General features: G+C 37.6%; 1 protein-coding gene across 1 annotated transcript in view; it reads left to right on the forward strand.

The window, feature by feature from the left end:
* Jasper (JIL-1 anchoring and stabilizing protein) overlaps positions 1 to 12631 on the forward strand; it is a 33560-nt gene that overhangs the window by 17970 nt on the left and 2959 nt on the right. Inside the window, exons 10-16 of the mRNA XM_089647714.1 lie at positions 2160 to 2236; positions 4307 to 4397; positions 4901 to 5002; positions 8010 to 8144; positions 10083 to 10264; positions 11560 to 11686; positions 11927 to 12009. Of these exons, the coding sequence (XP_089503840.1) occupies positions 2160 to 2236; positions 4307 to 4397; positions 4901 to 5002; positions 8010 to 8144; positions 10083 to 10264; positions 11560 to 11686; positions 11927 to 12009 (797 nt within the window). The remainder of the gene's footprint in view (positions 1 to 2159; positions 2237 to 4306; positions 4398 to 4900; positions 5003 to 8009; positions 8145 to 10082; positions 10265 to 11559; positions 11687 to 11926; positions 12010 to 12631) is intronic.

The raw sequence follows: 12631 nt of genomic DNA on the forward strand, positions 1-12631 counted from the left end.
ATCCTTGCATATTTTTGAACACACTTAAGCTAATTAAACAACTGTCTTAACACAATGTTTGCGGGGGGTTTTTTAATCAATCTACGCCGTAAAGCGGGCAATTTTTATCATGTTCGCGCGCAAAATTCCGTTTCATGTAAAATAGCTATAACTTCTGAACTATTGATCAAATTTAAATAAAATTTCCAGTATTTTACCTTATTCGAAATTTTTTATTATGATCTGGTCACAAATTTTTATATTTTTGAAGAAACAATTACGATATATAAGTTTAAATTAAAAAAAAAATTGAAAAAACTGCACTTTTGTCGTATTGTCTATTTAGTCATTTTATGCACATTCAACATAGTATATATATTTTTTTAAATACACACCACTAAACACTAATATTGTTTGAAAGTATGAAATCGTTGGAAACAATTCCCTTCATGTAAAGTTACATCATAGAATTTACACATGTACCGGGTTTCGCTAAGTATTTTGTGTACCGCGCACACACGACATCGCTTTCGCAGATTCTTATTTTTACCAGGGCCTTCAATCTTTTCCAATATATGTTTTCGCATATCCATCGATAGTCTTCCTGGAGGATCAGATTTTGAAGATTTTTTTCGGATACCAGATGTTGATGGTGTTGGTTCCGGGTCTTGACTATTATCTGACGAAATCTGATCAGCCATCCAGTGCTCTGCGATTTCCTTAAAAATTTTTTTATATATTATTTTCCTTTCTTTTACGGAGTTGTACACAGAAATGAGTTGAATAATGCATAATTTATTATATACATCGCTAGCCTTTTTGTCCATTTGGTGGTTTTTCGTAAAATAGAATAATACGAAAGATATTGGTCTGCTAGGTAAATGCCTTTCATATATTTATTGTAATCGATTATCATTACCGTAGTCCATTTTATAGGGTATTTTTTATGAAAAAATATCCCTTTATTATGTAACAAATAAATTTTCGAGCACAGCACACAAATACTTTGTAAGAAATTTTTAAAGCGGAATGTAGACAGAAAAGAAAATAGAGAACGTCTTGAACGAAACAATATCGCTTTAACACCGAAGAAATATAAAGATTTAAAAAAAACGAAACATTTATCTTACATTTTTGTTATTTGTTTTTGGGGTATTATGCCGTGTTGCGCTAACTCCTTCTTTAGCTAACGTTAGTTACATTCAATATTAACACAAGTTCGTAATATATTGTTACTCTAAGTGTACCTACAACGCATTTTGGCGTCTCCCGCGCTTTACCAATAGTGTACAAATACGAAAAACGCTTTTAAGCGTCTCCCGCTCTCTACCAACAGTACGCAAAAGACGCTTTTAAGCGTCTCCCGCAAACAATGTGTTAACACAGCAAATTGCAACGTAACTACGTACGAAATACAAAATTAATTCATATATTTTCTCGGAATCCTAATTTTCTTAGAATTTCTAAATAAGCATTGAAATTTTTTTCATCAGCAAAAATTACTTTACCTCCACTTGTGTATAAATTAAACTATATACATACATACATATAATTTAAGAAGAAGATAATACTAATAAATCTAAAAGAAACATGAAACAGATTAAGACACCTAAAAATAAAAAGGGAACGGTCTCAACTGGGAATCGAATCCATGATCTATCTCTGTCTTGTCTGAGTGGTTAGAGGCGCTTTCCCGGTAAGTCAGAGATTCTGGGTTCGATTCCCGTTTGAGATCGTTACCTTTTTATTTTTCTATGCCTTGTTCTGTTTCATGTTTCGTTAAGGTTTATTAGTATTATATTCTTCTTCAATGATATATATTGATAAAAAATTTATTAAAAAAAATGAATTACAATAATTAAACACACTGTTACAAACCGAGTGGAACCAGTGATACTATGGCATCTCCAAATGGGATATGTTATGAGGCTAAAGGTAGTGGGGAGGGGAAGCAGATGGGAAAGAGAAGGTAGGGAAGCACCTGGCTATTCAAATCTGGACACCAAACACGGCCAAAGCCATTTCAAGCAAAGTTTCAATTCTGAATGGTGGTCTTACATCAGGGCGATACTGAGAGTATGTTCCACTATTGTGCCATGTATTCTTGGTAAATTTTTTGAAGCACTATGAACAGACTGAATGGTCTGTTTTATTTTGTAATACTTTTCTTTCTGTTGCAGAAAATACACCTGCCAAAGAGAGTATCCTCCTGTGCCTGCTGCCATCCGGGAAGTTTGTAGGAATCAAGTTGTTCCAGGTTAGTTTTTTTTTTTTAAATAAATGTATTTTTAAATATAAAAATTAAAATTTTTAAATTTTTTTTTTTGTAATTACCACAGTTGAGAATTGAACCCCGATCAACTGCTTGGAAGGCAACTATGCTGACCATTACGATACCAACTATTTATTGTAAGAGCGGTGGCATAAATTCATTATAAGTACATGTGTGCTTAAAACAATAAGAATTATGTATGCTTGAATTTTAGAATGTTCATAATCTCATTAAATCACAAGTGAAATTATATTGTTTATCATACCTACCGGAGGCGGTCCCTGCTTTAGTGCATTTGTGCAATGCACTGACGCACATTCATGGTAACATAAGATTTTATATAAGTAATAGAAACAAAATCTTAGCAACTCCGTACTAGCCTCGCGTCGTGCATATTTCGAAATGCCGAAGACGTGACGTCACATGACATGCTTTCACTGTGGGCACTGGCCCTAGTGGCTGAAACCGTGAAATGAGGGAGACGACTACTCTCATAATGGCAATTCATTTGTTAGATCAGTGAAGACATTTGTTCAGCGCGTGTATTCACGGCGCAAACGAATACCCATCCTTGGTCAATGACAACACGTTGCACATGCGTATACCAAATGTTTGGAATGATTAGTTAGTTTGGAATTAATTAACAATGTTGGATGTTAGAGCGCTACAAATCTAGATACAAACTTGTCGGTATGAATTCGGTATTAGCACTGCGCCCGGTTATCGCGAGTTTTAAGTTTTTAATCTGTTAAAAATTAATAGTAATCAAATTCTGGCGATTAGTTTGTTTTTGAAAAATGACCACCCAGAACCATTGTTGAATTATAGGTTTGTAATGTGATGGCAAAAACTGCAAACAGGGTGTTTTAAAAAATAACTTTAATCGACATTATCATGGCTTTGTTGATGTGATCGTTAGTTTGCCTTGTACAATTTTCGAAGTCGATGTATCGTGGAGTGATAGATATGACTCCTTTTGCTGAAAAAAAATTGAAGTTATAGGTATGCAGCTCCCGTTATCATTTAACCCTCAAGCATATTCTGTCAGAAGATTGGAGTATTTCCGATTTGCAGTAAAATCCAAATAAATTGAATACATATTTCTGAACTTACTCGTTAACTAAAAACTGTTCTTGAAAGGCAATGAAATACGCTTTCAAATTCAGTCAAGGGCTGTCCTGATACCTACATGGTGTTTGGGACAGACTAAAGGTACTGGTAAACGCCTCTGATACGTACATGGTGTTTGGGACAGAGTAAAGGTGCTGGTAAACGCCTCTGATACCTACATGGTGTTTAGGACAGACTAAAGATGCTGGTAAACGCCTCTGATACCTACATGGTGTTTGGGACAGACTAAAGGTGCTGGTAAACGCCTCTAATACATGTTGTTTGGGACAGACTAAAGGTGCTGGTAAACGAGCAAGATAAATAGCCTATTATTGCCTATTGTCTAACAATTATTGTCTTGCCCGTTAATAGTAGCTGAGGGACATCTTTTTACCTCTCCAGCAGGTCTTTCTCGACCCAACGCCTTGCCCTGCAGTGGGAGGGATGAATTCAAACGTCCGTCACTCCTGGACACACTGACCCCCAGATTCCTACCCACCCCTCATACCTTTTTCCTTCCCAGATCTTCCTCTCCGTCCTTTCCTTTAAAAAACCCGCCATACAGCTGACATACAGGCCTATGTCATCCCCGAAGATGACAAAGGCCCTGATGGGAATTATTTTCCCCAGGGAATTTTCCACGTGGAGCTAGTGTAAAAAAATCAAAACAAGGCAATAATACTTCAACGAGAATAGGCAATACACGACAATACGGAAATCTTGATAGAAATAAGTGATTGTCATAAAAAGCTTGTCAAAGCCCGTGGTTGTGATGCTTCACAGAAAATCAAATAACCAATCAGCGTTATTTTGTTTTTTTTACATTTGAAAGATCCCCCCGTTAAAGGCCTATTCTTGGTCCACGCATTTGTCAACTCAGCAACCGACCGGACTACAATCCTACAGTTATCTATATGTATATATAAATGATTGATTTAATTACAGGATCGCCCCGAAACTTTCGGCACCCCTTCTGCGAGACAAATTTGGGAGAACAACACTGCCAGAAATTCACTCAGGCTTAAACGGCAATTAGGTAATTATTATCATTGGTTTCAAATCATAATCAAATCAATTAAAAAAAAAAAAATTATGTGCCTAATTTAAATACAGTTTATTTGCAAAGTTTCTTCAGAATAGTTTTTATTTTACGTCTGATAAATAATAGCTTGTTTGACAGCCTCCGCAGTCGAGGGGTACGTACGGCTCTCGACTAGCAATCTGAAGGTCGCCGGGTCAAATCCCGGCATGCACAAGTAAATTTTATTGAATTGCGTTATTTCACAATTCAAGCATTTAAAATAATGTAAGGTATACTTGCAGCACATTCCAGAGTGGAAGATTGAAAAAAAACATAAGTTGGAAGATTGCTTGATATGGCTTTAGCCATGTTTAGTGACCTTTCTATTTTGCTTCTCCTTCCCCTCCTTTGCTTTCTTCAGCATCGCAATGTTTCTGGGAAAATTCAGATGCCATAGTTACCCTGGCTCCGAGCAGCTGAAATTCTGCTGCGACGTAAAATAATTTGGTTATTTGCAGAGAGTGGTGAGACGAAGCCGGAGACCATTCCCACACAACTGGAGACTGATTTGCAGCTGACCGAAGATGAACTTGTCATGCTAAGAAAGGAGAGAGAACACGGTAGGTATTTACAGATGTTCTTCTTACCCGCAAGTGTCATCTTGTTAATACGTGATTTGATTGATGGATATTTCTAAGCTTCATAGCTTTATAGTGTTGAAAATAGTTCGGTTGATCTAAAAATTTCAAACAGGAACAGCTGGACAAATTTCATGACGCTAAAACTGCTAGAACTTACAACAGTTTAAAATTCACATAAAAATAAAAAATTCAATGCCTACATACCTATTTGAAATTTATTTTTTTATTGCTTCTCACTATACATAAATCACGTTTTTTCTCATAAAAATCAACCTCACTAGGACTAAATCTGTTTCAAGGTTAACAATTTACATTTGAGTGAAGCAAAGAATAATCACAAACATAAAGTCATACTACATACAAACACAAAATATTTCAAAAAGAAAGAAAAAATAATGTATTTCGTCGCATTAATTCGTAGACTGCGTAACTCCAAATTTTTCGAAAATACGTTTTTAATGCCATCTGGTGTTAAAATTAGACCCGCATCGACTAGTAAAACTCGAAAATTTAAAAAAATATTAACCTTTTAGATAAACACAAATTAGGAAACTGCGTAAAATTATGGTGCCATTTTTACTCGCGAATACTTGTAACTCCTTAATTCAGTATTGGCCGGTGAGCCGTGCACGCTTGTTGTATTTTTGACTGAGGAAATTTATTTACGGTGTAATAGTTTTACCGTGAAATTAACTGAGATAAGTTGATTAATCAATTTTGAACATTTTATAACCTTAATTTTAATTGTGAAGTCACGAATAGTGTTTTGTATCTGTAGTCTAAACTGACGTCTTCTGCACCGTGTGACGCTCTGCCGTAGCTCTCTTGTTTTATGTGCCTCTGCGGTTTCGTAAATACCTAATAGGTCCTTGTTCTGTGATTATCTCTTCTTCAAGGTCACCATCTCTTTGCAAGTGGATCTCCTCCTGATGCATATCCGGATCCGGTTCTTCACTGTCCTCTTCAAACAAACCCAAAATATTTACGGTGGAACGTGCGGCAATTCCATCTCGTCTCTCCTCAGACACAGTCCGTTCTCTGTCAGGCATCTTCCGCGGGTCAAGCACATGTCTTGGTATGCCATCTACTTCGATGTTGTTGACTGAAGTAAGTCCTGTCACCCTTCCATGCACGATGTGCATCTCCCATCTACTGGTTTAACCGCAAGAAGATCGCCCACTTAGAGCTCAGTCAATACTTCCTCTTCTATATTCACTTGCGCAGAAGGGTGTCTCCACGAGTGTGAAGTGTGAACTATACTAGACAGCGCAATACCTCGATCATCCTGACTTTTTGCAGCCAAAGATTGTACCGAAACACTGCCTGCAGGGAATCGCTTCCACTTCTGGCTGCAGTTCTCTTTATTGTTTGATGATGTCGTTCAACTATACCGTTTCCAGCTGGTCGGTATGCCGCGCAAAATCTTTGACGAACATTCCATCTCTTACACTTATCTGTAACACTGTAGGAACAAAATGGAGTACCATTGTCCATGAGAACTACTTTGGGCGAGTCTCTTTCCCGAAACACTTCTTCCAAATGTCTGATAATCGAAGCTGCATTATCTGACTCGATTTCCCGCCACACGGCAAATCTACTTGGACCGCAATCGATAAATGTGAGTAAACATTTCCTACCGAAATGAGTAACATCAACTGCCAAGCGACTCCAGGTTGTCACAACATTAAGATTACCCGCTTCATGGGATGATGGTGGAGGTTCAATTGTCCTGCATTGTACGCAGGAACGCACGCATCTATCGACGTCCTTTCTTCTCGCCTCGGGATCGATCAGCCGGGCAAGATGAAGCGTTCACTTTACTCCAAAGTGATGCTGAGCATGAAGAGTTTCTACGCTTAAAGCACATGTTTGCTCACCAGTTCCACTTTCAAGTCTCTCCCACCTATCTTCACACTCTGAGGAGTCTCTTTCACAACGTTTCCTGTCATGGCTACTCTTTGCCCGGGTCTTGCAAACCCTAGTAAGTACATCAGTTTTATTTCTACAGGACAACAAGGGTGATCGACAATGTCAGATCAAATTCTTCTACAATCTCCTTCATCAACTCCAAGCGTCACTTAACGATCATCTCTGACACGACTACTCCCGGTCAGTGTAGATCTCACCCAGCACAAAACCGTCGCCGAATCTGTAATGATCTCCAGAGTTTGAAGATTTCACTTGAGAGTCAGATTTAATCCCTTAAGGAAGGAAAAGTACCAGCATTTACAAGACTTAAAACAGACATTAGAAAAGGATTACCACTCCTTTAATTCCGCATCATTAAAATCATTAAAATGCATCTAAATAGACTGCCTCGACATACACATACATTGTTGTGTTTTATTTTGTAAATGTAAAATTCCTATCTCCCAAATTTTCCGCTAGGTTGTTCATAAAACTGTTCGCAGAAAAGTATGTATCTTTTGTAAAATGCGTATCTCCATTCTCGGTTTTTACATAAACTTCCTAACTCCGATTTGAAATAGAAAGCCTTAACTTACAAAAGTTTAATGAATGAAAATAAATTTCCAAATATATTCATTTTTTTTCACTACGAGGTTTTTTGTGCCTCCTGTAAAATTTTACATTTGGGAGTTACGCATTCTACGAATTAATGCGACGATTTGATGAGTTACCAGATGAGTAATTTAACAGTATATTGTAACAACATTTGAACCATAACTACTTATTAATCATTATTCCCAAGAAGAAACAAATATTCCTATAAAATGAAATATTAAATATAATTCCATAGATAATAGAAACAAAGGGAAATATGGAATGGAAATGTGGCGACTGTCGTCAATCTGTGACCGAAGTGGCGATGCAATGAAAGTTGTGCTATTGGTATGTAGGCAGAAGCAAAGATGGGGTACCGCTGTGCCGCAGTATGGATGAACCGTGTCAGAGACGCGCATTGTGCATGTGCTTTCATACTAATAATGTTTCTATTATCATCGATTGTGTCTAATACCTTCCGCAGACATCCGGAGGAGTCGCCTGGACTTCTTCAAAACAGAGAACAAACTCCTGGACTTGGATCAGCGCATCCAAGGTGCGCTGAGCTACAACAGCCCCGACCTGCAGTCCTGCATCCAGATGCTGACGCAGATAGCTGGTGAGTCTTCCTCTCCCCTCCCCACTACCACTACCTTCAGCTTCACAACGTACCTACGTAAACCCTCACATAGCCGCTGAGGGGCGACGCAGCTATCCCCATCTTCCTCCCAACATTCTTACTGCATTCACATTCGTGTCTTCCTCGTGCTTCCACCATGCACTTCCTTCTTCTACCATGCACATTCGCTTTCATCTGTTTTAAAAAAAATTAAGAATATAAAAATGATTATAATAGTTTTTACTGCATGTTTTGCAATCTTTATCAATCAATTTTAGAGCATTGCATCAATTAAAGTCACTATCCTAAATCTGATGACACTGTGTCATGAATTAATGTGATGAGATTGCATATTATGTAAAGCTAATTTAATATTATGTGCGTTCTGAGTAAAAACACAAATTTTGTTCGAAACTCGATGCGCATTTCTTGTTATTTATAAAAAGCTCATGCAACATTATGTTTTTTATACAATGGTGTTCCGAGTAAAATTTTGACAATTCAAACATATTTTGCAAATTAATTTTTGTGCATTGAAGCCAATCTGTTGTATAATAATATGAATACAGTCAACTTGGTTATAACGAGCACAAGGTGACTCCTTATAGCCATTTAGTACTCTTTATAAAATCATATATACAGTAGAATCCACGGGACACCAAAAATCAAATTTCAAATTAACAAATTCCCACGTAATTCGAAATTTAAGGAATAAAAATTTTTTTAAAAAGACACCGAAAATCGAGTTTCTCGGTCGCCCCTTCAAAACCAGGTAGTATCTTAGGATACTTTCTTTATTTGTATTAATACGAATTATTCCTTTATTTCTTAATTTAGATATTCGAAATAAATTCGTAAAAATGCGATATATTTACGCGTAAATCGAGATTTCACGGCCGAGTTTCGTCGCGGCCGACCCTTTAAATTCAGATATTTGGTGTAAATTCGTAAAACTACGACATATTTCCGCGTAAAACGTATCTTCTCGGCCCTTCAAACTCGGATATTTGAAATAAATCGGGAAAAAATACAACATTCCGGTGTAAATCAATTCAGATTTACAAAATAATAATACTCATTAGGACGATGTATAACCACGTAAAAACACATTTTTCAGCATTTTACCGACACGGCTGTCTTTTAGATTCAGATTTACGAAATTTTATGATTTATTTTCGAAAAAAATCGAATTTTTTCGTATTACATGAACAAATTTTCGTGTGCGGACAAAAATAAATTACGAATTAACGAATTTCGAATTAAAAAACCATTTTTTATGAAAAAAAATTTCTGTAGATATTTTTTTGGCGAAAATTTCGAAATACGCGTTTTTTCGAATTATCGGGTTCGAATTAAAGGGGTTCTACTGTAACCTCTGCTGTCAATGTATATAAGTATATTTTCACAATACGAGTAGGTATTACCAAATATGAATGATACATCCAACTCCTTGTATTGGCCGGCAACTCTGGCCACTATAGGCGCTAGTGTACCATGGCATAATCCCGCAATTTTACACTATTTGGTATTTCTTATTAAAAAAAATATATATATATATATATATATACATTTTATTGATAAAATTTATAAACTATTATTATAAATTTGTACTATTTTTGCAAAGAAGTTTAAACATACATAAATAGAAGTTTTCTCCTCTCCTGAACATTTGCCATGTCACAAGTCACAAAAATAGACGATGTATGAATGTGAATGAGGCAAGAAGTTTGTGCCAAGACCGAGTTGTTTGACGGTCTGTCCTCCCTGCCTACCCCTACCCAGAAACGCGATGATGGTTAGTTAGTTGCGTTATTTTAAAGTTAAAATAAAAATTTCAAATTAAAATGATTAGGACATTAACTTGTGTTTCTCACCCATCAAATAGTTGTAAGGAGTCAGATTATATGTTTTGTTAACCATTTTATTTTGGTCCCTTAGAGTTGGAAGTCAAGCAGGTGATGCTGCTAAAGCACCCGAGCCCCGTGGAGACAGTGAAGCGGATCCGGCGCTATATCGGCCTCCCCAACCAGTGGAAGCTGTCCGAGAAGGAGACCGTGGACTTTGAGCAAAAGGCGCATCTTATCCGCAAGAAGGGTCATCACTGCTACAACAAGTTCAAGGTACCAACCACCCTTTTACAATCTTAAGACCTTTCACATTCATCAATATCCATTTTCTCCCCTTCAAAGTAATCCCCCTCAGATATAATGCACTTATGCCAGCGCGTCTTCCAATCTTCGAAGCACTTCTGGAATTTTCTTTTCAGTATGGCCATCAGCTCATTCTGACTTTATCTCATCAATTGTGGCAAAACGCTTTCTTTTCATTGGTCTCTTCAGTTTCGGGAATAGGAAAAAGTGTCCGGGAGCCAAATCTGGTGAATACGGTGGTTGAGGCATGATTACGGTGTTGTTTTTGGCAAAATAATCACGAACAAGCATTGATGTGTGAACTGGTGCATTATCGTGATGCAAAATCCATGATTTATTTTTCCACAATTTCGATCGTTTGAGCCATATTGCTTCACGCAAATGTTGCATAACTTCCTTGTAGTATTTCTTATTAACCGTACGACCTGGCAAGAACCTTGGCAAGAACTCACGAGGGAGGGAGAAGGGCACGGAGCAGAGGAAGAGGGGACCGCTTTAGTTCCTAGCCCGGCAGCTCTCAAGCAGCAGTTCTATAATTTATCTGGGCAATGGCTCATTCTATGAAATAGATCAGTCAGAAGGCTTTCTTTGTCACAGAACACCACATCTCTTTGTCACAGTCCCAGAGGACTACTATAAAATACATTGGTAAAATTATTGTAAACAAAATTATTGGATACAAAATGATTGTAATTAAATGATCCTAAGCAAAATGATCATTGGCAAATAATACAATCCAATAGAAATTTACGATCAAATGATAGTTACAACCTTTTTATATGCAATTTATGCATACAATCTTTTTGCTTACGATCAAAATGTCGGTTACCGTCCAAGAGAGAGGTCAAACGCACGTCATCCACTAAAATTTTTCTTCTCACGCATCTTGTATGAAATCGGAAAGACGGAAGATACCAGAATGAGCACATGCTTGAATGTATTTGTGCAACAGAACAGTTAATCCCTAGAAGTGTGATCTACTCCTATTTGAAAGAAAACTTATGTCCCAATTTACATACATAGACCTCTCGACTCCCAAGCCACAGACAGACCAACGGAATTGATCATTTGTTCAAGAAATAATTATGGTTTTTAATCGTCATCTTTGATCAATTTCACCTGAATTGACGTAAAATTTACTGTACTTTGGACACACAGACATGCCAACAACCCTGGAGTAATAATTAGACGTTTTCTACATTTCTTCACACAGAAGATGACTTAGTTCTGTTCAATTAAAAATGTTAACTATATTATTTTTGCAGGCTCTCTTCACTCCGGACGAGGGCAAGACTTTCTTTGAGTACTTCTCTGACCTGGTGCTGCGCTTCAAGAAGTGCACCCAGGGCCTAACGGAGCTGGAGTTACTGGAGCTGGACGAGGAACCCTCAGGTCGGTACCATTCAAACTACGGCTCTTCAGTCAAAACCAACCGTGCATTATCATCACATTACCAGGGTAGGAGGAGTTGTGGAAGTACACATTTTAAGCAACGTTTCGCAATGATTAACTACCACTCTCGCAGAACTGTGTGGGACGTGAATCAGTCATCTGCGTGTTGGAGAGATGATAATGGTCTATATCACATAGGGTACATCTGTCTTTACTTATATTGTGACTTTATTTTTCCAGGATTTTGGACACCCGACTTCCTGACGATGAAGGCTGCCGCAGATGCGCTAGCAGCAGAGTCTACTGAAAATGCCATCCAAGAGGTAATAAATTCTTCACGCTCTTGTTACAAGTGCTATATTGTTCTGAGTGCTGTGAATCTTTCATGTTTAATATCTCAAAATAGGGAACAGATAAGTACATAATTCGGCATTATTTTATCTTACTTTTTTAAAGTATTCTACAATAAAGCCATACATAATAGAAACAATGGGAGATATGCCATGGAAGTGTGTGGACTGTCAGCGAGCTAAGACCAAACTGCACAAACTATCAAAGCGAGTATACAATGAAAGTTATGCTTTTGATGTGTACATAGACTGCGCACAATGCAATCAGTGGCGGCTCGTGACTTTTGAGTATTCTAGAGTGCTAATATTCATGTGGAGAGAATGACCGAGCATCAAGAACCAAAGTCCCTGCTGAGCTCAAGACCGATAGGGAGAAGGAGCCTGGGAAGGCCAAGGTTAAGATGGAGCGACAACTTCCTCAAAGATTTGTCTGCCTTGGAGCTTCGAAACTGGAGAGATCTGGCGCGGGACCGAGATGAGTGGAGGAAGACTCTTGAGGAGGCCAAGACCCACCAGGGGTTGTAGAGCCAAAAGTGATGATGATGATGATGATGAGAGTGCTAATGTTACAAAAAATGGCATCATTGATGTTGTT

The sequence above is a fragment of the Hesperophylax consimilis genome, chromosome 27 (assembly GCF_061612785.1).
Source record: "Hesperophylax consimilis isolate HC1 chromosome 27, BYU_Hcon_1.0, whole genome shotgun sequence".
In the NCBI taxonomy this organism is placed as follows: domain Eukaryota; kingdom Metazoa; phylum Arthropoda; class Insecta; order Trichoptera; family Limnephilidae; genus Hesperophylax; species Hesperophylax consimilis.